The sequence below is a fragment of the Synchiropus splendidus genome, chromosome 1, assembly GCF_027744825.2.
Source record: "Synchiropus splendidus isolate RoL2022-P1 chromosome 1, RoL_Sspl_1.0, whole genome shotgun sequence".
Taxonomy (NCBI): domain Eukaryota; kingdom Metazoa; phylum Chordata; class Actinopteri; order Syngnathiformes; family Callionymidae; genus Synchiropus; species Synchiropus splendidus.
This window is the reverse complement of record NC_071334.1, coordinates 21993016-22020697: the sequence shown is the minus strand read 5'-3', so window position 1 is coordinate 22020697 and position 27682 is coordinate 21993016. Positions and strand designations below refer to the sequence as shown.

The following is a 27682-nucleotide window of genomic DNA, read 5'->3' as shown; positions in this document are numbered from 1 at the left end:
TACCACATTTTCTCTGCAGGAGTAAGCGTCACAAGTCTGGCTCCATGGAGGAGGAGGTGGACAGTCCTGGAGGAGAGTACTACCACTCACCGTCCTCGCCTGCCAGCAGCTCCAGAAACTGGACTGATGACATGGATGGAGGTGAAAAAGAATACTGCCCTATTTATTAATTCTTTATTAGTATTCACCTTTTCATACTAACTTGGCACACTTTTCATGATTTGAATATGTGTTGTCACTGAGCCTTTAATTAGTTGGATTAGTTGGAAGCATAAAATTCAAGTTTAAATAAATTATCAATTGAAGATCATAACTAGGCCGTCTCGTTCATTCTCATCTGGCGTTCATCCAATGCAATACCAAATCAGTTGGGGATCCACGCTGGTGAAGCTTCAGTTGACTGATAGTCCATGGCAGTTTCTTAGTCAGCAAAATAGACTGTGTGGTGGTTTCAGTAATACGTGTGCATGTTTTGTTGTGTGTGTAGGTTTGTCTCCTCCAGTCAAGAAAACAGAGATGGACAGCCCCTCCCCCCAGGAAGACTCACCACGACTGGGCTCCTTTACGCAGCATCACCGACCGGTCATCGCAGTTCATAGTGGTCAGTGGCATATGTCTGAAGTGCCATTCTTATGAGGACTTATGACCTTTGTTGTCTCTCTGGCTCTTCATCAAAATAACATCGAGAGCAATGTTTATGCAAGATGCAAGCAAACAATTCTTACAGTCAGCTGCAAAATTTGATTGCCTATTTTCCTGTCTCTTTACAGGCTTGTCCCGGCCTCACCCTTCTTCATCACTTCACTTCCCCTCCTCCTCTTATTTCACACATGGAGCTATTCGCTACCCTCCCCACCTGGCCCAGGATCCCCTCAAGGATCTTGTGTCTTTGGCCTGTGACCCCTCCAGTCAGTCACCAAGCTCCGTAAGTAAAGCGGAAACCTCGGTCTTCTCTTCATCCTCTTAACCTGCTAATGGTGTAAAGACGTCTGACTTGGGGTCAAAGACAAACTTCCGCGGCTGCTGTCTGTGGCTGTCAAACTGTTGACTGATAAGGCCATGCTGGGTGGTGCTTTTTTCTGAAATATATTGGTGTGTAAGTGCTGCTTACATAAACATTCTTTGTTTGTTGACTTTGATACCAACAAAATTGAGAACTGACATTGAAACTGTCAAGAACGTTTTATTTGTCTGTATCATGAAGTCGCACCTCTTGAAACAAAAAATATCACAAATATTTTATGATAATATTTGAGATCGTCTCAAATATGCCACTGCATTAAACTATTATATTTAAACATAAACACATTCTTTTTATGTTGGAGGCAAGGTAATGCTGAGAACAGAATGTACCAGTTAGTTACTGGTAAATTTCATCATAAAACAGTTTTCAAGACCAAATGGAATCTGTCAAACACATTGAAACATTTTTTTTCATTATTGCAAGAATGGAAAAATATTATTTTGATAATTTTTTTAGGCCAAATTGCCCATCCCTACTGTTTTAGGTATCTTGATACGTATCCTCATACAGGAGGATACATTGCAACGATACTATTGGTTGAGCAGTATAATTTAATATTTTAATATTTGTTAACTAGAGCCACCATTATAAGGGGTAAAATCAGATAATGCAGTACAATATTATGTGCATTTTGTATTAACTCAGTCCAGTTAGACTTTCAGTTAAATTTTGCAGTCTCACAGAGCAACAAGCAACTTCCAAAATAACTTGTGTATGGAAAAGAAAATGTTATTAGTATGTAACACATCACAAAAGCAACTCCATATCCAAGTATTTATGTAGTCAATATTGATATTGCTTAAAATATCAAGACAATATCATGTACTCAAGTATCAATTATTGCGATATTTGATGATATTGATATTTTTACACCCCCTGTTATCCTTTGACAGAATCACTCTTGCGTCTGTGATTACATTCTTTGCTGTGCTTGTCCTAATGTTTGCAGCTGAATGGCAGTAATCAAGTCAAAGTGACTGGTCACTACATCTCCTCCCAAATGTTGGCGCCACCTGGACCCTCACCTGCCCTAGGTCCTCCCTCGTCCTCTCTCCCCAGGCCCACCTTGTCTACAGAGTCCAAGGCTTCGACCACCTCAACTGATGGGAGGGAGAGCTCCCCAACTTCACCAAGTAAGTCTTGAGTTCTTCTTCCCATGTTTTTTCACGCTGTATTTACACTGAAGAAATACAGCTACAGAGATGCCACCTTGGTATAGGAACATTGTTAGTTGTTTGATGTAAACTTTATATATGTGGGCAAACATTCTTCTGCCCAAGTAGTTAAAATGTTTTTTTTCTACAATAATTAAAGGTGCTCTATTGTGCAATTTTTTTTCCTGCAGTATTCATATATTGCATAATAATAGTGTATTGTTGTATCAATATGAAATGTTTAATGTTTGCAATTTCATTGTATAATCAAGTTAAACTTGGCAAAATGTCTTGATCAAAAATGCTCCAATTTAAATTGAACTGGCAACAAGGACAACAAAGGACTACACAAATGGACAATGCACTGTGCCTGAAACTCCCTTCCGGTTTCATCTGATCACAAATGACAATCACTGGAAAATCGCACAATTTGTTGCAGCCCCTCAGGCAGAGTAGACCTGCTGCTGCAGACATTGGAGCCCGCCAACCACAATCATGGTCGTTTGGCAATGCTTGTCTGTCCAGGAAAATGACACATCGAATTCCATGCAAGACCCATGGACTTAAAACTGGCCTTAAATCACCTACTAAATCTGAGCTCTACCAACGAACGAATCCAAACCGGAGCTGCCAGTGCAAGCAATGCTAATGGAGTTGATTGTTTTGGACAAGCAGCCGAGTTTTATAGTTGAAGATTGGAGGTGAGCTATCGGCGGCTAATAGCACCTGGACCCCAGTTACTCATTCACTGCGAGAACTCGAACGTCCCTGAAAAAAGCCAGAAAAAACGTGCGCGGACCGATCAGCTGACCCATGACGCGCTTTATTGTATACATTGCAGCCTCTGTATGCAGACGTGTCCTGTTAGCTACATTTACTGACTGTTTTTTCTTCATATTGAGGTGTAAAACCTTTCCTGTCTCCGCACTGGACCGTGGTAGAGTGTCACAGGGGAGGTGCTCGCTCTCCACACCTCCGAGGCTGGAGCGCTCACTCCAGGGTTTGATGTCCTGTTGTGGGCTGGAGCTGGGACAGGGATGAGGCGAGTCTGGGACAGAGCGTTACTTGGTTTATGACTTGCACAGAAGCGCACATTCAGAGCTGGACACGCACCGGGCACCTCTTCACTTCTGGAGAGACGTCACTCACTCTGCAACCCCTCCCACATGCAGCGGCCACACACATAGAGGAACAGCGCACCTGCAGCAGACACTCTACATTCACTCCTACAAAAGCCTATTTTAAGGCCTGGAACGCATTATTTCTTTTTCCATTCATTGTAATGGGAAAAATCGATACAGATTTCGAACAAATTGGTTCTCGAACGGCCTTCTGGAACGGATTGTGGGCGAGAACCGAGGTACCACTGTAGTTGATGGAAAGTGGAGCGGTCTGTCAGGTTATAAGGCAACATTCCCGTCTTTAACGAGTGAAGTTTACATTGTGGGTTTGATCTGTTCATTGAAAGTGTTGTTCAGTATTATTAGTTAATAGGTTTGTGTAAGTAATCTTTAAAAAAAAAAAAAAAAAAAAAGGTTATCGGTGCACACATCTGAGTTTCAATGGAACCACATGTTCCTTATTCAGTGCCAAATCATTACGCTGCGGGTAGCGCTTCGCATAAAAGAAGTACAGAGGTTGGGGTAAGGTTTTGCCAAGGTTTTTGCCAAGGGATGACGCTCCTATGGCCCTGCATTAGCTTAAACCGTAGGTGTTTTTGGCATTTTAGTACGTGGCGAAACCACATATTCGCTCCAGGGCGATGGATTCATTGTAATAAAGAAATGTCATATATTAATGGGATGTTATGTTATCTCCCTTATATTTACAGCATACTCTGCTCCTGGAACCCCACCGGCTAGCCGCTCTTCCTTTGTTGGCGTCACCCCACGAGACCCTGGAGGACTCTACCAGGCACAGGTCCCTGAACATTTCATCTCCTGCAGACATCTTTGGCTAGTTAGCATCGGACACCGCTGTAACTTTCTAGACACACAATTTTGTTACAGGATTTATAAACTTCTCTTTATGGGTCTCTCTTTAAACTTCTAACTATCTCTTTAAGTGCCTGTATATGTTTAAGGGAGGTCTTCGTCGGCTAAAATAGAGGCAGTCAAAAGATTTTGCATTGAAAGATTTTGCTTGAGAGTTGGAATTGTAAGTTAGAAGAATTTCAGAAGTGACACAGTTGATGTTACTGTGGTTTTCTTTGGGAGTGAGTTGGAAAGACAAGATTCAAAACAAGTGAATCAGAGACACGGCTCATGTTTGGAGTCAAGTTAACAATTGCCAGAATCAGATGGTTTGGACACTTGGAATGGAGAAGATTCATAGATGGGGACATAAATATGTTCACTTTAACTAGGGAGCACGATCTAGATATGGTAAGGTGGAGGAAGCAGATTTGCTGTGGCAATCCCTACTGGGAAATACTGAATGAAGAACGTGTAAAGTAGCAAATGTTTATCTCAAGTCTCCTTTGGACGTTTTAGCTCTTGTCAGACTCGGCTTGTGCTCTGTCATCCAGTCATTTCCAAACATTAGAAGACTCCTTCTCAACTCAAAGTACATATTCCTACTCAGAACCCTGAATCAAGGGTGCTGATCTTCATCCATGTTGATCGAATTGTGTGTCGATAGAATATCAGCATATTTAGTTTTGTGGTCCATATATCTTTCACATCTTAACTGTAAAAAAACAATCATTGAGTGTCATTTTAATTTTATTTTTGTCCTCTGTAGTCTTGGTATCTGGGCAACTGAGTCAGCTCTGGAGGAGGTGTGGTTGTCATGGCAGCTCCGATGTGGAGAAGAAGAACCATTGTCACCCTAAAGGAAAGTATTTTTAGCTTAGTGTTCATGACTATATCCGACTATATGTTGAAATATAGTCGCATATCAGTGTGGACACAGAAAGACGCCTGATGATGGGGATGCCACTTCGCTCAGTCTGAACAAACTCAGCCATAAGACACTAAAGGTTCTACCGGACGGGATCTGTGGACTCAGCTGAAGAACCAAACCTCAGCTCACCAGAAACTTGGAGCCAAATTGTGTCCCCAACATGTGATCCCAGGATGACAAGCCTTTACCTCCTGCTCCTTGACTTTCTCCGCCTCTTGCCTGGGATGAGTAGTGTACCCTCTAAATTCCCAGAATGCCCCTCTCCGCTGCAGGTGCTGCTTCTTATATATGCAAATAAGCCTCGCTTATTTCCTAATGACTCAAATGAGATCTTAGAACATTTCTTTGCACTTTTTAATACTTTATTGATGCACCTCAAGGAAAAGAAGGTGTTTTTTTCCCCTCTTCCCACCAAAAGACTGAGGCTTGGTCTTTTTTATTGACAATCATCATCTGGTAACCATCAAGATGCTTCGAAAGGCTCATGTTTCTAAAGACTGTGCTTTTTTTAACCAGAAGACAATGAGTCTGTGAACATAAGAGCTATATTCATCCCTGCTCTGATACCACACAGTACAACAGTATTGTTCCTGGAGGATGACGGGGAATTATTTATCCAAACAGCCCAAGGCTCAACTATGGAATTTTGGCTCAGTCTAACTGAGGAAACGTCAAGATGCTTGACAAACAGGATGATGAGTGCAGCCAGTCACCAGGTGACGGTGTATGAATCTGTAGCATGAAATGATGATGTACGTATGTGTGCGTGTGTGCGTGCGTGTCTGTGTGTGTGTGTTCGCGCCAGAATGTGAACCCTGCCCCCAGCTCTCATCCTTGCTCTGTCCTCCTAAGGAGGTGACTGTTGTGACTCAGAGAAAACAGTATTGGGTTTGTACTTGTATGTGGTGAGGCATTTGAGCGGGATTGTTGCACTATGACTGAATGTCATTTTTGAGGAAAGGTGCAATGAGTGTTGTGCTGAAGTTGATGGTTAGGAAAGAAGAGCGACTCGAACTGAGCACAAGATACAGCTTTCTTTGAAAAATAGAATGTGGTTAAGATGGCTTCCATCAGAGGTTCTACGCTACAGACTGGACACCGAGCCAGAGAGCACTGTCACATGTGCTGCAGGGTTTGGACCCCGGTTCACTCTGAGGCAATCTTGAAATGGGGTGAGATGGGCTACCGCAAATCTGGACTTGTTTTCAGGCCAATTTGTTGCAATCCATCTTATATCCAATGCAAATTTACAGTGAAACCTGAGTTCAGTTTATAGCATTGAGTGAGTGTAATGTTATGCCCAGAATCTATTACTGCTCCTTGGCAAGCAATTTTATAGGTTTTACTTTCAGACTTGATTGTATTTGATAATGTTACCATCTTTTGCTTGAAATTATAAACATTGTTCAGGAAACCTTTAAACATATCGATAATCCCTCTTGAAATCTGAAAGGCTTTGGCTAAAAGCCATCAATTAAGGAAGATTATGTCCAACAATATTAGTTTATTTATATTAGTTGAAGAGCTTGCATAATCTCTAATGTGTTTAAGGAATCCAACTGTAACCCTGAGTATCACAAGGTCATTTACAACATACGTTTTTGACTTGAGATTGAGCCCAGGTCTTTTAAAAAATTAGTCTCAGATCACATCACATCACCAAAGAGGCGGCTGAATTTTATGGCTGATTTTTGACAGTGCCGTCAAACCTTGGGAGCACAGCCATAGACATAGATAGATGTACTTCAGTAATCCCAAGATGAAAAGCAGCAGCAGTATACAAAATGAATGTGAAAAAATGAAATTGCATTAGTATAGTTAATAGAGCTATATAAGTTATAAACCTAATTTAACTAAAGAATGATGAATAATGAATAATAGACAGCTTGGTGTGCAACAATGGATGATGGTTGAATATATAATCACCCTCAATTGAGAAATGATCAGTAGATCATTGGCATATATCATACATATAATTTATTTTCATATTCGATTAGGGCTTGGCTAAAAGCTGTTGACAATAGAATAAAATTCTATGCTCCCATGCAGACGCATTTCAAAATCAAATGTATAAACTTATTGTACTTGTACTACCTTGTGCCACAGAGAGACCTGGTGACTGTTGGAACAGTCTCAACTGAGACAAAGTTAAAATTAGAAATGTAAAAAAATGACGTTTTAGTCGACTCCTCCAGGACAAAAATGGATTGTGAACACAAGAGGTCAGACCAAAACACTGCGCTGCTCTTCGTCCCCCTCCAAGATGACAGAAGTCCTGAACACCACGCGTTAAAATCACCAGTGAGAAACAGACGCACTGCTGCCAGTGGAAATGATGATTTCATGCCTCAGCTCTCGTCCAGGAAAACGTGTTATCACTCTGGGCAACAGCAGACGTTTGTGGAGTCACAGCAGCAGTTTTTAACATGCAGTAAAACGTGTTATGACTTTTCCCTGAAAACCTCAGTAAGTTCCAGAGTGATGAAGTCTGACATGTGGTTACCCAAACAACCAGAGTGTCGCACTTTAACACTGGTGATGTCTCTTATTGAGACGATTCAAACCCACGTGGACCATCAGCTCCCTGCTTCTACTTCCATGTACACACTTCATTGCCACATGAGGATTCAAAAACATACCAATAAAATACAATATATACCTGGTAAAGTAAGTCACGTCTAGCTGTTTTAACCCTGACCACATTATTCAAAAAATATAAAAATGTGTTGCTATAGTGTGGCAGCAACAGCTTGCAGTGATTTGAGATGGAATAGTCCACTACCTGTCGTTCAATGCCCAAACCCTGAGTCAACCTTTTCCCGTATATTTTGCTTCCCTGCACCAAATCTTAACCTGTCTTCATCATTTAGATGTCCGGTAATTTGATTTAAAGTTGTTGGTTTTGTCATTCTAGGGAACCTTTCAACCTGGTCTCCCAATATTCTGCGATGGGTTCAGAGGTGAAAACCTCATATGGCTCGGTGGGTCAAATCTCTAGCACCAGAACCTCTGAAGAGTCCAGCTGTGTGCGGGGGCTGATCTTTAGTGTGAGCTTTGTTTTTAAATTGGCTTCAAGCTGATGTATAGTGCATGGTGCTACCCCGGTCGCTGTGCTGACCAGAAGAATGCATGGCTCATAATGATACCTCTCCTTTCATCTGCTCTTCCTCCTCCCTCCTGCCTCCTTACCAAAGGTGGTCGACTATTTCTTTGGATTTTAACAGCGACTCCGTTGTTAAACTTCAGTTTTGCACGATATTTCATGAAACACATTATGTGCCTTGCCTTTAGTTGATGAGCAGTAATACACTTTGGAAAGGCCGACATACTTTTTCATGGTTCTGCTGGTAGAAAAGTAAAAAAAGCTGCATGTGTGACCACTCAACATTTAGCGCTGTAGCGGGTACACAGCTGGGCAGTCGAAGGAGGCTTCTTGTAATTGCTTGTGTTCATTTTAATGGCAAAAATGGGTTCATGGTTGCTTTTTCTGAAACTTTCTTTCTATTGCTCCTTTTGTTGTTGCACCTCTTAAACCATTCATGCCCAAAGGGCTTTAGACAAATCCATCTAAATAGAACAGTTCTTTGTCTTGCTTTCGATTAGAAGCCGAAGAACTCGAGTCAGAAGGAACACTCATGTGGCACACCATGAAGAACACATGCTCAGTGAACTTGATAATTCACTTTCCATTTACACCAGGATCAGAGACGTTATCAAGAGTTTGTGAGCAACATTTGACTGGTTGATCAGCGTCATTCATTATTTAGAATAATGAGCTGCATGTTTGAGCTGATAGTTGGAAAGTTTGCTCTCCTACTTTCTTCTAAGTGTTTTCAGGATTGCTTTCAATATATATTTTTTTAAAGAACAGCATGATTGACATGAGAAATTATAAATGATCCCATGATAAATGCCAAACAACTGTTAATTATTGGCAGTTTTACTATATAAATGTGAGTATTTTATGCTAATAAAAGAATTGGGCATTTTTCAATTTTAGCTGCTTTGTTAGCAGTTACATTCATTAACCATACATGTTCAAACCATTTATTTGATATGACTTTACAAAGTGGCCCATTTAGAAATGCAACGCTTTGATTGTTGTGTACACACGGTGTGGAGGAACAACTGTACTTGTTGATCACGAAAACACCATCCGTTGCCCTTCTTTCCACATAGAACATCTACCCTTTCATCTCTATACATGCACTACACACCTTCTTAGAAGGTTTTAATATTTTTAAATACTGCTTTCTTGTGTAGATATTATGTTAGTTTTAACCCTTTAACACTGCAGTATGCAAAGATGTGCACAACTTAACGGTTTCTTTAACCTGGTGTTCTACAGTTGTTGGTCGAGCCGGCGAGTGAGAGACCCATAAAATGGGGAAAGTAAATAAGAAAATTGGCGGAAGATTTTAAGAATGCACTCCACCAAGGCTTCACAGGCCTCTAAATGTTATATAAGCGTGTTGAATTGTAGCTTTAAAACCATTAAACCTTCAAACAGACTGATGGTGGTGACTTGTTCAGTAACAAATCATTTATACAGTTATAAAAGTTGAACTTCATTTTTTTTCACACATCCACAGTTGCATTCATTTTGTTTAAGACTGTGCCAAAATGAGTTGGGCAGCTTGAATGCTTGTGCACAAAATCACAAGCATCGTTATTTTGTGCACAAGCATTCATAGTGATATAAAATGCTCTAAAAGTGAGGAAAAATTAAAATAAAATAAAAATTATATACCATGCATTAGTCCCACATGTGTTTAAGAAGTTTGGTGTGGATTGATCTTTCAGAACCTAGGAGTGCACCAGAAAAACACATGGTTCTTTACAAACAGAGCTGTTGACTTTTTGAGGGGAGTTCTGTTACTATTGTTTTGCTTCAGTTCAGTCCATACATAGAAGTCTGAAAAATGTAATGCAATTCTGCCAATATCGACGACACATCATTGTTAATTTTGGTCGTCCCATGGTTGCTCCCTTATCAAGTTAAAACCTAACTGAATAAGGGCTACCTGGTAGTGAAAAGGTTTACCATGGTCTAAAATTGTGACCACAAAGTGGCGCTATTGCACTGACAACAGAGACAGAAACATATAATACGTTTGGTCCCAAGAGATGAAAAATATTAGCTTATCACAACATCGCACCCGTTCTTGTCTGTGGTTGTGTCCTATTGATTGATCTGTAACAGCAGTTTAAAGACTTGCTACCCATTTTACCAACTTTAATTCTTGTAGTTTCTGATCTTGTCTGTTGCCACCTTAATGCTGGATCTTGACTGCGTGCAGGAGTGACACACTATAACTAACCTGATGCCTGATAGTTTACACAGACAAATTGGTTTTGGTTTGACGACTGTCTTTCATTCAGTCTGGAAAATGTCCTGGAGAAAGAACATTCTGCTCCTCTTAAAAGAGCGCAAATCAAGTAAATGTGTGCCAAGAACCTGTCCATCACTTATAATACGTGCAACAAAATGAATTCCAGTTGTATTCAGCTACTCAAATCCATTTGACTTCTAAAGTGCAAGGTGACTTTGTTTTCGTTTTATTTAGCCTTATGTGGTATAAATGCAGTTAATGGGAGCTGTTATGACGTGTTTTTACAGAAAATAATTTGCATATTGTTATCCTTTTCAGATCTCAAAGATCTGATTTTTTATTAATGTTTCACTTCTTGAGGTTTTAAAATGTTTGTTTTAGTTTGTTTCCTGAGAGGAAAACAAGTTTTGCACTTGCTATTACCTGGTCTTCATAAAATTTTGGCAGGTGAACATCACATGCTAATGTGTTGCATTAGATCATGTGCAAATATTGAGTCTTGAAGCTGTTCTTGAAACATGACAATTGTCATGTTTTGATAAATGTAGACCCATATGAAGATGTAGCTTAAAAGAAGAAAAAAAATCACCATAGCAAGATAAAGAGACACAATAGACATTGCAAATACAAGCTAACAATTTACGACAATCTCCTTTTGAATCTGAAATGACGCATTTGAGGGAAAACTCATTTGTTGTTGCTTCCGGGGATTGAGAGTCATTTGACAGTCATCCAATTTCAGTATTGCCGTACCAACAGCCTATCCGACGAGCACATACGGCATAAGAGTGAAAGTACGCAGATGAGAACTCTTTTCAAGCACTAGTGTGATTTCCAGATGACTTCTCAACATCATTGTGAAACTAGTGCATATAATACACATTGGAAAATCCCAATTCATTTCACAGTTAGCTTTGGTGATGTATTTACATGTATTTCTGTACAAAATGGTTTTGCAAATCATTTGTTACGACAGATACTTTATGACATAAATTAGCACCATTGGAAGCTAGCCAAAGCAGACATTTCTCACTGAGACCAAAACCATTATAAATGGAGGATTTCATCTATTTCCACAGACCTACACGGATGTTAACAATTTCAAAAGGAGCTATATTCATTCTTAGCTCCTCAAGTCTGCTCCACCGATTGTGTTTATGTGATGTCTGGCATCAGTTCTCCGAGCTGGCAGTCAAAGCAGCAGCATCTGCCAGGTAACATCTCAGTCAAACACAAATAAATGCAGTGACTGTTTGCTCTTGCTGTCTTGGCTAAGTCATGGCTAAACTTCACTTTCCCTGGAGCTATTCATCTGTACGTGTTTAAGCAATTAATGTTCCGATTAATATTCTCTGGGGAATCGGCTGTATCTTTATCTTGTGAAGTGGGTGAAGTGGTCTTTTCTGGTATCATTTGGTTCCAATGGCTGGCAAATATTATGATCCTTTTTGACCACTACAGCTCTTGCTACGTCTGAGATATGCAATATGAACTGACCATCCTCTGATAGAATCTCAAACCCACCCTCCATTCACTTGGTCTCTGTGCTCTTTCTATATCTGCTTTTGAAGTCTGGCTTTGATGCGCAACATCAAACACAACAAATTAACTGAACGTGTCTGCATCTAGCTGGAACACAGACCTTGTGTTACACGTTGTATGACAATATTTCATTTTCACTAGGACGCTTTGATTTTTTTTTTTTTTTTAATAGAATTTTGGATGATGTTCATACACGGGGCTTTTCTCCATCTCATACCCTCAAAAATCAGTGTTTCTTTTTCCCTATTTTTTCCTGCTTGTTGCTATGACACACAACTGAACTCAAGTGTTGTGCAGATGGAGTGTTGCATCTTTACAAAAGTTCAATATTTAAAAATTTGCTTGAATTTCATCTGTTAGTTTCCAGTTTAGCTTTTAACCTTTGTTTGCATCTCATTTTACAGTTACTATAGAAACAGTTTGCTTGCTTCCAAATAAATATCAGAGAGCATAAAACTTGCATGACCAGAGTCCAAATCTCAAACCACAGTCTTGGACACAAGGTGGGCATCAACGGTCTAAACAAAAGCACTTTCATGTCGTATATCATGCATGGTACCAAACAGAATAGGCACATTATTTGTTACCGTTTAAGTAACGTCCAGAAAAGGGGACGCTAAATCAAAACATTTTGTTTCCTCACTTCTTGCTTTGTCAAAGTCTGGTTAATCTGACATCTTGTCAGAAATGAGCAATAATTCACAGGTGGTGTGTGATTTACTTGGGGAGGTTTGTAATAAACCAGGCGTGTGAGTGTGATTTCAACAATGCGCTCGACGGACGGTGATGAGACTCCGGATCTCGGTGGGATATAGATCTAGAAGCTTTTAGAACAGTAATCATTCACCGCTTTATATGTCTGATGTTAAATCAAATGTCAATAATCTGCCTTTATTTGCATGTTATTTGTTGCTTTGAGATGATGATTACACAGGAACATGGTATAATGTCTGCACTGTGGTGTTGCTTTGCTGTCCATTGAACCGCCAGGTGTGTACTCCGAGTCACTACGCCTGTTTTCATGTTATTTTGTGTGTTCCTGCCTTCGGCTTTGGAGGATATGTTCATCTTTGATATGCCATTATAACCATATTTAGCCATTGCTGTCAGCACTTGCTGATGGATTCATTACTGGAAATGTTTCCCTATGCAAAAATATATCATGAATAAACAAGCTATTCCACAATCCAACAAAAAAGTGTGGCGTATGTCCATTATTTTTAACATCAGTCGACGAGTGAGGGACAAAAAAAAAAGGGGGGTGGGGTGGGGTTTGTAACTTACCCTCCTGGCCTACAGAGGGCGACGACGCTTCCTTGTGCTCTGCACTCGGCTTCCACTTCCGGGGTCTAAGATTTGGCGGCTGAAAAGCGCCAACTCAAAAACACGAAGTGACAGATGATGTCACTTCATCTGTTTATGAACGGTGAACAATCTGGGAACTTACAATGGAAGAACTATTTAGCAAAGTGTTGCAAGTGAACGTCAGGTGTCGAGACTGCGAGGAGAGGTAAGGAGTCGGAGGAAGTGGTTGTCTTGTACGTTTGCTTAGAATTCTGTAGCAACACGAGCCGGGGGTTGAAACGGCAACAATATGCATGTTGAAATAAGACGTATGAGATTTCTCCACGTATGGAGAGACCAAAACGGCGCTGACAAAACAGACAGACTGAGGTGAACCCAGGGTGCTGTTTGAATGCCGTATCAATTGAGTGTTGGCTGTGAGAAAATAAATGATTCATGAACGAGCCAACTCGCACGACTCTAGCTGCACCCGATTTGCCAAATTTATGCGGTTAACTGACTAAATAGGCACAATAGCGCGACTACATGTAAACAAGTGTGACTGTCTTTTTCAGAAACTGAAATTAGTAACAGTTAGCATGAACCAATATTACCATTAAATTCAGTCAGTATTTTTCATTTGGTATCAGAATAGTTCAAGAATATATGGGATATCTGAAAAAATGGTTAAGCATAAATATTTCATGCCATATATCAAAACACTATAAAACAAAAATAATTTGATATTTGTACAGGAAATTGAACATCCGGGTCACTATTGAGCTGCAGTTGACAACAAGTCCAGTGCACAAAAGAGTGAGTAACTGCCTTTTCATTGAGTTCAATTGACAAAAGTCTACTTCTGGCCTACTTGAGGATGCTTATATTATTTTATATATTTTTTATTTTATGTATATATTTTTATTATATTTTATAGTGCTTCATTGTGAAGGTGTTTTTTTCCCCACAGTCCGTTGAACATTTGACATTAAAATGGCTCGAATGGAAAATAATCACCAGTCAGAGTCTATTTTTCTTCTGTCTTGATTAATAGATCTGTATTTTCTTTTTTTTTTTTTTTAACAGAACAATCATTGACATTTTAGATAAAAAGATTTCCAAGGTCTAATTAATGTTTACCCCTACTCGACAAAATGTTTTTCTCCGGCGCAGGACCTTCTTGTGAGATTAACAGATGATGCCGATCCATATTTTCTCTTCAACCTCTCAATATCAGAAGAAGATTTTCAAAGGTGAGTGTTCACAGATAAGCATCCTTTGGCAATATACTCAGTGTATTCTCTAATATTTCCTCGACTCTCCAGCTTAAAGGTTCAGCAAGGCCTGCTCATAGACTTTGCATCTTTCCCTCAGAAGTTCATTGACCTGCTGAATCTATGTTCTTCGGAGCAAGGCTCAGAGAATCCCAGGTGCCAGCACAACAGATATATATAGTCACACCACTTCAAATTGTTCAAAATATTTTTACTAGACAAACTGTTTGTTTTTGTCAGATTAGATATTTTTTCATGTTTTAGTTATTTCCTGATGTGATTATCAGGCATGTTTCGTTTGTTGTCCACTGCCACACGTCGTTCATTTACAGTATATGCATGTGTCTGTCCACCTTGATGTTTATGCTTATTAATGTGTTGTATTTAGGTTCCTCCTGCATTTGTCATGCCAGTCTGCATCACTGGAAGGTCCTGCAAACTTCAGTGTTGTAGAGACAAATGCATTCAAACACCTGAACCATTTGTCTTTGCGACTCACTCAAGGATCCGACAAGCATGTCAGAGACTACCTGGCAGCATGTCTCTCTTCTCTCAAGGTCAGTAGTCGAGTAGAGTCGGTCACTGGCATCAGTAGATAGTGAAGGTCAATGAATGAATGAATAAATAAATATACAATTAAAATATCGTAATGTATATATGTATAAATTCAATATAAATTAGTGTGAAATATGTAACAATCTTGTCTTACTGAAACATACTACTGCTTATTCAGATAGAAAAACAAGCCCTGGAGACCAAGCTCAAGAAAACTGAGGAGGATCTCAGCAGGCAGCTGAGTTATGCTCAGCAGGTGAGATTTTAGCACTGATGTTCAGGTACCGGAGTGAGTGCTTTCCTTGGATGAACAACAAAAACGCATCACTGCTCCACGGCTCACAGTACAATACTGGAGAATTGTGCTGTTGGTCTGTGGCAGGCACACTGGTGAAGTATTAGCCGTACTACAGATGAAATTTTTTTTACTAAGGTAAACTAGGCTTCAGAGGAATGATAATCGGAAAACTACATTCAATGATTTTTTTGTTGTTGACAAATGTTTTATTGTGTTAGTAAGACCTTTTTCTGTCTTTGACAGACGCTGTCGGAGAAGACAAGAGAGTTGGACAAACTGCGGTCTGAGTGGACGACTCAGACTAGCTCTCTGTCCAGCCGACATTCAAATGAGCTGCAGTCAGAAAGAGAAAAGGCTTTAGAGGTAAGATGGTTTGGGATTCTTGCAATTCCCTTCATAAATAAATGTGTTCTCTCTGGTGCACGTCAGTTACAGAGCAAGCTGCAGCAACAGACAGAGCAGCTCCGCCAGGAGTTGGAGAGTTCTCATCGAAAGAATAGCCAGCAGCTCCAGAGCAGACTGTCAGAAATGGAATCTTCCTGCAGAGACCTGACCGAGAGGAAGTACAAGAATGAGTCTGCCATCAGAGACCTCAAGATCAAACTTGTGGGTGCAGAAGAGGTAAGGAAGCTGAACTTGTGATACATGAGTTCAATGCAATGGTAGTGAACACCTGCCCAAACAAAAGCGGAATGTTTTTCACTTCTGTGTGCAGAGGAGAAACTGCAGCGATGAATATCTGTTCATGTCAGCGCCTCCTCTTCTGAAGCTGCAACTTATCTTTATTTTGTTCACATCGTCCTCTGGCTTATTTGTTTTCTTCAAACATTGGCAGTTTTGCTGTACATAACATTTCAGGCTCATTTAAAGGTGACTGTATCGACATGACAAGCTAACCTCTTCATAGGCTCAGCGTTTATGCCTTATTATGAAGCAAATTTAACCAACAAACAATATATTATTAAAGCTGGTAGCTGAAATCATTGGTTTAATTCTATCATTACTCGACAAAACTGGCTCAGAACCTGAGCCAGATATCAATCTGCATCTCTCAGTATAACATATAATATAATATAATATAATATATGCAATAATAATTAGAAATTACAAATAACTCGTTATGTCTGTTTTGCTGTGTATAGACATTACGAAACAATCCATCAAAAAAACAAATATGTGTTTGCTTGCATGAGCAGAACTGAAAACGGGTCAGTTGGTGAGAGCAAGCTCAGGAGACAAATTGTGTAGCAAGGGCTGTTCAGGGAATACGGAAGGGGTGGTGGTGATTGACAGACCTGAAAAGATATGGACAGTATGCGTATTGTGCACCGTAAAGTGCAAACGTCAATTTATTTTAAGAATGCTACAGAAAAAACAAACAAACACAGACGGCATTTCTTTTACAATCGTCTGTCATTAACACAGTGAGGTTTGGGTGTCAATATTTCAAATGAAATCTCCCAAAAGAATTGGGTGCAGAATCTTTCTTTATTAATATTATATTGTTTTACTTTTAGAACAGTTGTTGAAAGCATTGCGATGATGAATGAGCTCATCTCCATATTGATTGTTGCAGTGTAGTGCGACTGGTCAGAGAAAAAAGTGTCATGCTTGTGTGAACAGGAGTGCCAGCGTTCGAAGCAGCAGCTACTGACTCTGAGGAGAGAGAACAGCAGTTTGGACACTGAAGTCCACGAGAAGGAGCGACTGGTCAGCCAGCTCCAGTTGAGAGTGGCTGTCCTAGAACAAGAGAGCAAGGATAAGGATCAGCTGATGGGCCGAACAAAAGAGGTGCTGGAAGCCACTCAGAGGCAGAAGGTGGGCCCTGTCATTGGTATAAAGATCATTGACATTTTCTATCTCCTATTTCATCACTGTCTTTCATACTTGAACAAATACTAATCATGTTTTTGCCGCTAGTCAACTTTTTCTCTGTGCAAAGCGCAATAAGAAGCACGGCGTCATATTTACATTTCATTTTGAGTGTGTGCCTGAACAGCAATCGATTTTCCAAGAAAATTCATTATTGTCAAATTGTTGCAGTTAAAGACTACTATTGGGATTTTTAAAAGAATAAAAAAAAACTTAATTCCGTTTTTACATGTCTTCCAGGAGACAGCAGAAGAGGCTGCTGAAATGAAAGAACTGCAGATGAAGAAACTAGAATCTACAGTCAAGTCCCTATCTGAGGAGCTGATAAAGGTTTGTGGTGCCACTCGTTTCAACTTCTCAGTATTTTCACAAACATGTTAGAAACACAAAGGACAAGACCCAGTTTATTGCATGAACCACTTTATATCAGCTTGAGCTTATAAAGAAGGGACGCATATCATCATTGTACTTTATTACAGACAACTTTTTTAACTCTATTTGAAATACTTTTTATTTTTTGAAAACATTACTAATGATCCTCATTTCCCCAGTCACGGGTTTGGTTTGGTTTGTTAAACCTCATTATCGATCTTCACATCTTCATTTATTGTTATCTCTTTGCCTGAGTACCAAAAATCTGAACTCCAGAATCATTTTTCATCCCAGTATTGCCGTCCCTTTCTGTGTTATTCAGGCCAATGGCATTATTAAGAAGCTGCAGGGCGAGGTCAGAGGCCTGGTGGGGAAAATTAAAATGAAGAACACAGTGACGGTGTCGCAGGAGAAGGTGCTGCAGGAAACCACCGGAAAGCTTCAGAATGTTGAGAAGGATCTGCAGAGTGCCCAGCAGCAGCTCACCAACAAGGATGAACAGGTTCGTGTGTGAAGTGAATTGCATTTCAATTCTGTCCACTTCACTGAGCATATTTACAGTATAATGCCCCATAACTAAATAAAACGATGACCTTAACAAAAGTGATTTTGAACTGTAATTTTCCTTTTCCTCTTTTTTCCTTTATTTAATTTCCTTATTGCATTAAAATAAACGTGACTATGTTTTGGAATGAAAATGTTTTTTTGTCGTCCCAGGTCTGTAAGCTCAAGGAGCAGCTAGAAGCAACGGTTCAAAAGCTAAATGAAAGTAAAGAAGTCCTGAAAACCAATGAGAATGGCAAGTTTGACTGCTTCAATACATGAAAAAAAATGTGTGGTCATGGAGTTGTTTCTCATGAAGTTACATTGATGTCTAACTACAAAACTGCATGGCATTACTATTGACTTTTGTGAAAAACGAAAATACAGTCCAACTCTAACATCATAAATCACCACAGTGACTAACATTTTAGTTAAATTAACAAGTTTGTTACGACCACAATATTAATATTACTGAACCTTCTTCCCTCAGTTATTAGTTGGCTAAATAAGCAGCTGAATGAAAAGCTGCTGACCAAGAAGCCTGAAGGTTTAGACAACCCTGCTCCCTTACCTGCCACCGCTGGACTTCGGGTAGGTTAATGATATTGTTTAACAGATTGTGTGTAGGTTTGGGAAACCTTCAGTAACATTATACGTGTTCCAAATGCCCTGAATGAAATATGTTTCAGAACTGGAGTATGGATTGTAGTGTCTGTGTATTTTTTAAATGTCTTGGTTTGATTTGACTGAAGTGCATGCATTTGATGGTACTTTGTGGAGTTTAAACAACCGTAAAAAACTGTATGTGAGCAAACCCTACAAATATATTTTTGGATATCCCGATACCAGCATCGGTACTCCCTGTACTGTACTCCCTAACTGTATGAGTTAGGTTTCCATTCGATGACATCGATGGTCTGCGGCACTCCGTGGTTTCATGGTGGTGCTGTGACTTCTTTCAAGTTCAAGTTACTGCTGGATCTTTCAGGCGCAGTTTTACCCCCAGTCTCTGAAACCAGTTGGGACCCCAATGACGGTGGTTGGTCCTGCTTCTGCTGAGCCTCGGACCGTGCAGTCAGTTAGCAAACACATGTGAGTAATCTCTCGTGTACACTACACTGTTATTAATTATGGAATGGACAGCTGTATCGAGAGACAAACCTGTTGCCATAGAAACGTTTAATACTGTAGTTTAAACATGTAACTATTTTTAGTTTTGCCATCCAATTAAATTGTTTTTTAAGTAAACCTTTTTTGGTAAACTGAATCATTGACTTATTCCTGTTTCCATGGCGATGCGCCCTCAGAGGAGAAGCTGTGGGGCTGGACTCTAAATACTTTGAGAGAAGAGATGACAGCATACCAGTCTACGGTCTGCCCTCCAATCTTCTGCCCAAAGGTACAGTTATGGTTCAGCTGCATCACCAATTATCTTTTCCATTTGAAGATAAAAAAAAAGTCAAATCTGATTTGTGTCCGCAAAATGATATCAGTAAATAGTGGGCTGCGGTGGGTGCAGGTCTGAACTGTTGCTGCTGCCACACATGACAGAAGAGAGGCTCCTCCACGTGACCTACTCTTTTCCATTTTCCAGACTTGCCTCAGAGAACCAAACCTCCGGTGCCCTCGGCTTATTTTTCTGCCTGAAGCAGCAGTGACATGTGAGCTCCAGGTGAAAGCCCAACGGACACAAAAACACGTGGGAGTGAAGTCTGTGGTTTTGTGTTCCGCTCTGGATAACACTGATGTATTAATGTGTACAAAGTAGAGTCTATACTTACTGGTGACATTCTTATCTATTCGCAAGTTTTTATTTAATAAACTTCTCTTTCTCTGGTGCACTTCTCATTATTGTATCTTAAATAGGACTGATAAGAACAAAGTAAAACACTTGAACCCCTTATGATTAAAATGCATTCAAAACATGTTTGACATTTTTTTTGGAAAGACTACTCGACTCTAGAGTAGGTCATCCTGAGTAATGCTGTCCGTCTTGAACTGCTTCCTGTCTGATAATGCATTATTCTTGTCCTCTGCAAGGGACAAGCTGCATGTGTTAGCTGCTGTTTTATACAACCACTGTAATCAGGAGAGATTCTTTATTTCCCATGTATATTTGTTGTTGTGGACTGTGACAAACCATATTTACTTTGACTCGTCTTCTGTCTTTTGCTCGGGGAGCAGCATCTGTTCAACGGGCCAGTTACAAATGGGATGGATTTTTCTCACGCTACCTGGTCTGGCTTCACGGCATGGGAGGTGACTGTGGAAATGGGGGCGTGGGGGAAGGGGGTGGATATGGGGAATACTTCCTGGTGGTCCTGGAGGTCCGGGGGGAGCGGGTGGTCCTGTGTGAGGACGTTCACAGACTGGCTCGTTCTCTCCGAGCGCCAGAGTCTGATTGTCCTGTGGAGACGATTCAATCCAGAATTGAGTAATGTAAAAAGGCACATTATATTCTAGGACTGTGTTGAGAGGTTCCCATAGGAATTCTAAAGAAATAAAAATAATTTATTTAAATATGTTAAAATTTGTAGTATTTGAAGAAACAGACTGAAGTATATTTACTTAGTTGTATGAAAGAGAACCTAGGTTCATTGTCCTGAGTGATCAGGCACTGATGTCTGCTCCAGAGTTTGTTTTTTTTTTAACACCATGTGACCAGTGACTCACCTCTGCGGGATAGTATTCACAGTCCACGCTCTGGAGCCCGCTCACGGTGGAATAACGAGCTGTGCAGTAAGCGTGTTTCTATGGAGAGAAGACGAAATATTTCTAGAGAATTCTTTCAGGGGTTCTAATCCATTGCGCCGTGGCACAGTGGACAACAGCTTTCAGAACCTGCAGGACACAAACACTCTTCCGCTGGTGCCGTGAATGCAACATTAGGGCCAGTCCAAAGTCAAGCTTTGCGTTGTGTAGGTGGTTGTCAAGGTAACGGCTAGTTAAAGGTGTACGGATCACATGCGACCTCTGTACGGCCTCTGAACTTGAGCCTTAAATGTGTTAACAATTAAGAATGAAAGTTATTTGAGATCCAGCAACCCCTTCCTGTAGTGCCACTGTGGGCTATTTAAACTGGATCTCAGTCACATGGTGCTGTTTTTTTTGTGCAAATTAAAATGGAACATCCGCCCTCTGGTGTTTATCTTTGATAGTTTTAGTGCGAAGGAGTGTTGAAGTTGCATTTAGGACGTCGTCGGCACATATTTTCTGAAGCCACACTCACAGCTCTCTTGGGGCAGAGGGGTACACAGGCCTCCAGGGCAATCCTGGACCCCATCGGGCAGCGAGTCTCGACCAAGGTGAAGCTGGGGCTGTACATCATCCCTGCCGTCATCATGTACTGATAGAGAGCAGAAGTGAGGTTCAGAAGCTGCAGAACTCTGGGTCAGCGCACATTTCTCTTACATATGAGATGATGCGCCCAATTTCATGCAGCACATAGATGTTGGTGTTGCTGGAGTTGTTGTTGAACTGTTGGATTGCATCGTGAACGGCCTTGAGACCCTCTGCATTGTTGAGGGGCACCAGTACAGGACAGTCAGGGCACAGGTGCATCATCTCGATGTCTGTTACCTCTACAGACACAAATACTTGTTAGTATCCTCAGTTTCACAACAATCGCATTTCACCATTTGTTTCTTTTTTAGCATTTTCTTTGCTAAATTATTCATTCTTTACAAAATCATTGCTGCTTCAGAAATAAACAGAACATGTTTGATCAGCTTACACAATCACAACCCAACAGTCAAGTTAAACATTGACCTTGCCGCGTATCACACTCATATCTGGTGACTTTGCCCGCTCTGTTTTTGACGTCCAGCATAACAGTGCAGTTTGCCATCACCTGTTGGGGGAGCAAAAGCAACACATCATTTCTGGCTGAGGATGACCTTTGTTTTTTTTCTTTTCCTCTTCATTTAAAGCTAACAAACGTTTGTCCCCTCTGTCTGCCATGTTTCTAGAAACTACTCCATTGATCACAGCGATGCAGTTTCCTCAGTTATAGTCTCTGGATTTACTTTGGTTAAAAAAACAAACAAAAAAAAAACATGTAAATGTAAATGGAACCATTGTTGGTTTATTTACCCCGTCATGCATGTCCCAGAGTTTACATTTGCGCGCATGCATGGGGTTGGTCACAGTGCATGTGGTCTGTTTGAGAATAACGTGCAGGGTCATTTCGCAGCCGTCTTGCACCTGAATTTAAAAAAATAAAAAAGGGAGCTTGAGGGATGTCCAGGATTAAGACAGTGCGTGACTAGCAAGATGAACTGAGACTGCACCTGATTTATCGTGCTCCCATCGACCCGCTGGAATTGGAACTTGTAGCCGTGGTCGTGGTTTTTGTCGATGGCCTGCTCAGCCAATTTTTCAGCATGACGGACGCCGTCGCCGTTGCATTCGATCTCAAGGGGAAGTGAATGTGCTCCACAGAGCACCAGCGCGGCCGACAGCAGCACCGGGACACAGAAGCTCTTCATGATGCTGAGGACAGGGACAGAGCAGAGTCCAGAACCGAGCGTCTTTATAGGCATGGAGCGGTTACAACATGGAGACCTTATACAACCTGTGATGAAATTTCTCTGAAACATTGTTGCATCACAGTTTGCGTTTCATCCCAAGTACACACGTTTTGGCAACAGAAATCTGAGAATCTTTTGGGCTAAAACTAGAAATGTACACTGTTAACCCAGAATTTCATTCCATGCAAACAGACTAACTGGCACACTTGGTTCATTGAAAAAAAATCCAGAGGTACACCACCGAAGGAACCTTGGCCAAAGTGCAACTGTGCTGAGTCTAAAGTCCTGCAGAAAATCCATTTGAATTTGTTTAAAATGTAGCTACTGAGAAAATGTATTTGCCTAAAATTTCACCAGAAGGGGGTGGGAAACATGACAAACTATATCATGGTTTATTTATTTATTTACTTTAAATAACTATAGATTTTGCCACAATCTCTTTTGCATGATTTTATTCCCTTGTCTGGAGAGCTTAGAATACACTTGTGTGAATGAGAGGGAGCCAAGTGGACAGGTGAAGTTACAGGATGTAGAGATAAAGAAGGTGGAGGATTTTAAGTACTTAGGCTCAACTGTCCAGGGCGATGGAGAGTGTGAGAAAGAGATGAAGAAGCGAATGCAGGCAGGATGGAATAATTGGAGAAGAGTGTCAGGTGTGATGTGTGACAAAAGGGTGTTTGGAGGTAGCAGAGATGACGATGCTGAGCTACTCTCTGGGAGTGAGCAGGATGGATAGGATCAGGAAGCTCGAAATACCTTCCAAGACACATCAGCCCAATATTACTCACTGGGATGAAGGAGAACAACATTTCTCTCAACAGTTATTGTTTGTCACGTGCTGAGTGTTGCAAACCATGTTTGCACATGTATGACAACAACCCACTTCCTCTGTTCAGCTAATGGATGTGTAAACTCTTCCTTTGGAAATAACCCAAGAGAAAGAAGAGAAAAAACACCAAATTTAATGTTCAATCTAATGTTGAAGGATGGAACGTCCAGGTCCAGTTCTCTCATTTAAGCCTTAGTACTGCAGTCCAGGCCTCAGATGAAGGCCGGTGACACAGGTGGAGGTCAAGAAGTGGCCCAGATTGGAGACATTTGTCCAAACCAAGAGACTGGCACGGTGGTTCCTCTTCAACAACAGCTGGATTAGAGGGATTCTGCTCCTCACTGCCACATCACACGTCCAAAGCATCTCATGGGGGTCAGATTTCAGGTAGAACAACAAAGGCAAAAAATACAATCTTCCACTCCACTGCTGTAGTTGCAGATGTTTTGACATGCAGCTCATTTACTCAATGTGGATCAGGGCGTCCAGGGGAACCAAGTCTTGATCGTTTGGTCACGAAAAGACAGGTTGTCCTCTTCAACTACTCAGCCAAGATAATTCACAAGTGCAGCACACCGATTCCGCCACTCCTTTTCAAGGACAGGGATTCATGTTCAGAGATTGTGTGTCACAGGCAGGAAGATTTTAAGGTCCTGGCAGCTGAGATCTAGAGATTTACCCAAAATATTTGGAACCACGATAACAACATAAGAGCTTGTTTACTGTTCAAGTCTCACTGAACCAGTCACACTTGTGCGAGTCTATCAAACTGAGTGGAACAAATGACATTCAAAATGGACATCTAGTGCGCTGCGTTAAACTGTCATTGGTTTGTGGTTAAAAACTCTTCTGGGATTGATGACATAGAAATGATGGTGAATCAGCGGGGGACTGAGGGTCATTGTCTCAGACCGTGTTGCATTATGAGGCAGGTGAAGACGACTGGATGTTTATATTTGTGCTGGAATTGTTTCATGCAGCGATGAAGTGATGCAGAGAGGATCTGCAGTCATGTTGCACGTCTTTGTCGTGGTGTTGCTATGGAGACAGACCATTTGCAAAGATTTATATTTAAAGAATTTGGGATAAGTGTCGCTTACCGGCGGAGTTGTTTCTTTCAAGGCTAGTTCACACTCACCACGGCACCTGACTGTTTCATTCCCAGGTCCAATTGGACGACAAGACATACAGAACTAACCGATGCGTTGAGAACCATGGCCTCTGATTTAGACTGGTATGCTACATTCAGTATACTGCTCACAGAGGACAATGGGGGGGCAACACAAACACTCCTTAAACACTGGAAAAACGTTGAAAAAAATGTTTCTGCATCAGGCCACTCAGACAAGCTGTGGAGCCAAGGATGAACCCAACCCACACACCGACCACATCAAACACATCAGTTCATGGAAATATACTGTTTAAATGGGACGAGTAAACAGAGTCTGTGGGCGGCAGGAACAGCACCGGTTATCAAGAACCTGGTTCCCTGTTACGAGATGTGGTCTGGATTTCACAGTTTGATACTGAGAGAAGTCTCAACATGAGTATTGATTTTGGAGTTTTACGCATGGAGTTTAACAAAAGTCACGTTATGTTAAAAAAAATCTATGTGATTATATATAAAAAAAAGATTCAGATAGATCCTAAATGATTTAACATGTATGTGATTTTCTGAGACAGAACATGTGCTGTGATTTTTTTTTCTGTTAAATTTCAAACAAACCCTTTAAAGCACAATTTTCAAGCAACAAGAAAAAAATCTATTCTGAACAAAACTTTAATCCTCAATTCGTAATACCAGCTAAATGACCTTATCTAAAAACAATATTGCACCATCACATTCAAAGTGCCCCGTAAGTATGGCTGTTTTTTTTCGAGTGATGTTGCTCAAGATGACATTTCCAAGGTTTTGGTTTGTCCCGGTACCAACTGCCTTTACACTCTTGTCAGTCTTGTCCTGGGCTGCCTGGACTCAGGGTTTTTTTCACCAGACCACGGCTGAGTTGAGTTCAAATGCTACCTATTCAGTCTGGTTGCCACTTACTGTATGCGCCGATGAATACCATAGAGCAGGGGTTGGATGTGGGATGTGTCTTTTAATCTGTAAAAACAACTTGAACTTTATTACTTGGGAGGCCGATCTTTTTCAAACTCAATATTTACATTTTTGAACTGACCATTTTGCAGGTGTATAGATGAGCATACGGGTATCAAGCTGGCCTTTAAAGGGTTAATTCTGATACGCATGGATATGGATATTTGTCTGACTTGATGAGGTCTTAAACAAAATAAGGGTGGGCATAAAACTAAATATAAATATGATATTGACCTCAATAACAAAAAAAACCAAAACAAAACAATATTTGCTACTACTCGGGAGCATCTGAAAAAAGAGTGTTTCAAAGATGTATAGTTCACAGTTTGTCAGTGCAGAAGAAACCACAGGGGACAGAGAGGAGAATATAATTAAAAAAATGTAAAAAATAAAGACCAAATCCTGAAATGTCACTTACGGCTTGAAAGGCTGGCGTCACTGAGTGGAAAGCCTCAAAGGTCAAAGTCTGTTTACAACACCAGCGCTAGATCTGTGTCAAGCCACAGGAATGCCACAGTGCGGGTGTGATGCCGGTATCATTGTAATGCCAATGGTATGCTGATTTCAAAGTAAAAGACACAGAAACATATCACATTGTTTTAAGAAAGTGTCGGCACAGTGGTGAGCACTGCTGCCTCTCAGCAAGAAGGTTTGGGACCTTTCTGCAAGGAGTTTGCATGTTCTCCCCGTGTGCACATGGGTTTTCTCCGGGTACTCCGGTCTCCTCCCACAGCCCAAAGATATGCTCACTAGGTTCAGGCTACTTTGAATCTATACCAGTGGCATAGTGGTCAACCTGAGGGATTCTACACAATATCATTATGAAAATATGCACATATCCATTTCCAAATGGACAGATATTCCAAAGGCTTTTACTTTGTTTGAAATACTGCACAAGCTACAGCACAAACCATCTGGGTGTCTTCCAGGGGACCAACGAATTGGCTTTCTTAAAACAATGTTGTATTTTCGTGTCGCTTATTTTGAAATCAGCATCCGGTTGGCTTTACCGTAATACTCGCACTACACGAGCACTGTGGGATTGCGGAGTTTTGTTTTGGTGCGAGCTCGACTCCGGTGTTAAATTTCGAACACTTTGGTTCGCGATTGTTCCTGTTTCATAAATGGAGGAAGAGCCAAGGACTCCAGGAGGTATCGGCGATGCGCTGTGTAGCCTGGGTAACAGCTGCGAGGCGCAATCGCTCCACACGTTGGTGTGTTCACTGGAAAGTTTGAATAAACGAGCTCTGGATCAGAGCACGCGTGTTGCTGTTTCATAAGCCATGCCACTTGGGTCAGCAAAACTTCAGACAGGGTAGCTCATATATATATCAAATAACAGCTAGGAAGATTGACACAAAAGAGAGAGAAGACTTAAGAGACTCACCAGGCGTCGTCGACAGCACAACACCGATGACCTGAAGCGTGTGAGCAGGAAGAAGAATGTGATCAGTGGTGCGTTTGCACAAGCTGTCCTTCCTTCTTCAGTCAACAAAGGCTTCATTCGTGAGCTGCAGTACATGCAGAGCCAGGTGACAAGACGTTACTGTACATTCTGGGAGTTGAACCCACACCCCGTTATTTAAATGAAGAAGTGACCAGACGTCCTATTGTGATCCACCCATCTTAAATGTCCTTGTGTTGACAAGAACCTATGGTGCCTATGGTGTCAAGATCTACCTTCGGGTCATTGCAAAATGTCCAGTCACGGTGGCCTATCCGTTCCAATGATCGCTCTATCTTTGCTCACTTCAAAGATGAGGTGCGATGATCTTTGACCTGACAATTTAGTGCCCGTGCTGCTGGTCATCTCTGAATGTTGATGTCCAGTTTTCTCATTGGGTTTAGTTTGAAAATCGACAGGTCCACATGGTTTTTTCAGTGACTGACTTCCAGGCTCAATGATCCACTCTACTGTAATTTTCATGCTCTTAGAGTCCAGTGTCAAAAATAGAAATGCCGGGAATGGAGAGCTCTGCCTGGTGGAAACGCTTACTAGAGATGAAATGGAAACTCGTGAAAAACGCTTGATAAAATTCAGCGATATAAAACAAGCAGGTGGTCACCTCTC

The 27682-nt window shown here is 41.0% G+C and overlaps 3 protein-coding genes across 4 annotated transcripts in view; 2 read left to right on the top strand and 1 right to left on the bottom strand.

Moving 5' to 3' along the window:
- The window catches only part of nfic (nuclear factor I/C), a 28953-nt gene extending 15810 nt beyond the window's left edge, over window positions 1-13143 (top strand). For both annotated transcript variants that reach the window (XM_053870920.1, XM_053870929.1), the window contains exons 8-13: window positions 20-141; window positions 488-601; window positions 771-925; window positions 1974-2157; window positions 4010-4098; window positions 4921-13143. In XM_053870920.1, coding sequence (XP_053726895.1) covers window positions 20-141; window positions 488-601; window positions 771-925; window positions 1974-2157; window positions 4010-4098; window positions 4921-4941 — 685 coding nt within the window. In that variant the 3' untranslated portion in view covers window positions 4942-13143. The remainder of the gene's footprint in view (window positions 1-19; window positions 142-487; window positions 602-770; window positions 926-1973; window positions 2158-4009; window positions 4099-4920) is intronic.
- Window positions 13144-13316: 173 nt separating this feature from the next.
- On the top strand, window positions 13317-20050 carry sass6 (SAS-6 centriolar assembly protein). Its single transcript, XM_053853961.1, has 16 exons — window positions 13317-13467; window positions 13997-14057; window positions 14415-14494; window positions 14567-14671; window positions 14904-15072; window positions 15249-15326; window positions 15612-15731; window positions 15798-15989; window positions 16992-17186; window positions 17481-17570; window positions 17935-18114; window positions 18330-18411; window positions 18646-18746; window positions 19144-19247; window positions 19463-19554; window positions 19750-20050. The coding sequence occupies exons 1-16, from the start codon at window positions 13406-13408 to the stop codon at window positions 19800-19802; spliced, it is 1764 nt and encodes a 587-aa protein (XP_053709936.1). The 5' UTR covers window positions 13317-13405; the 3' UTR covers window positions 19803-20050.
- Window positions 20051-20240: 190 nt separating this feature from the next.
- ahsg1 (alpha-2-HS-glycoprotein 1) lies at window positions 20241-27129 on the bottom strand. The gene is made up of 8 exons (XM_053853962.1): window positions 26999-27129; window positions 22445-22646; window positions 22248-22358; window positions 21924-22005; window positions 21567-21736; window positions 21385-21501; window positions 20829-20906; window positions 20241-20561 (listed from the first exon to the last, which is right to left on the bottom strand). The coding sequence occupies exons 2-8, from the start codon at window positions 22640-22642 to the stop codon at window positions 20301-20303; spliced, it is 1017 nt and encodes a 338-aa protein (XP_053709937.1). The 5' UTR covers window positions 22643-22646; window positions 26999-27129; the 3' UTR covers window positions 20241-20300.
- Between the last annotated feature and the right edge of the window lie 553 nt (window positions 27130-27682).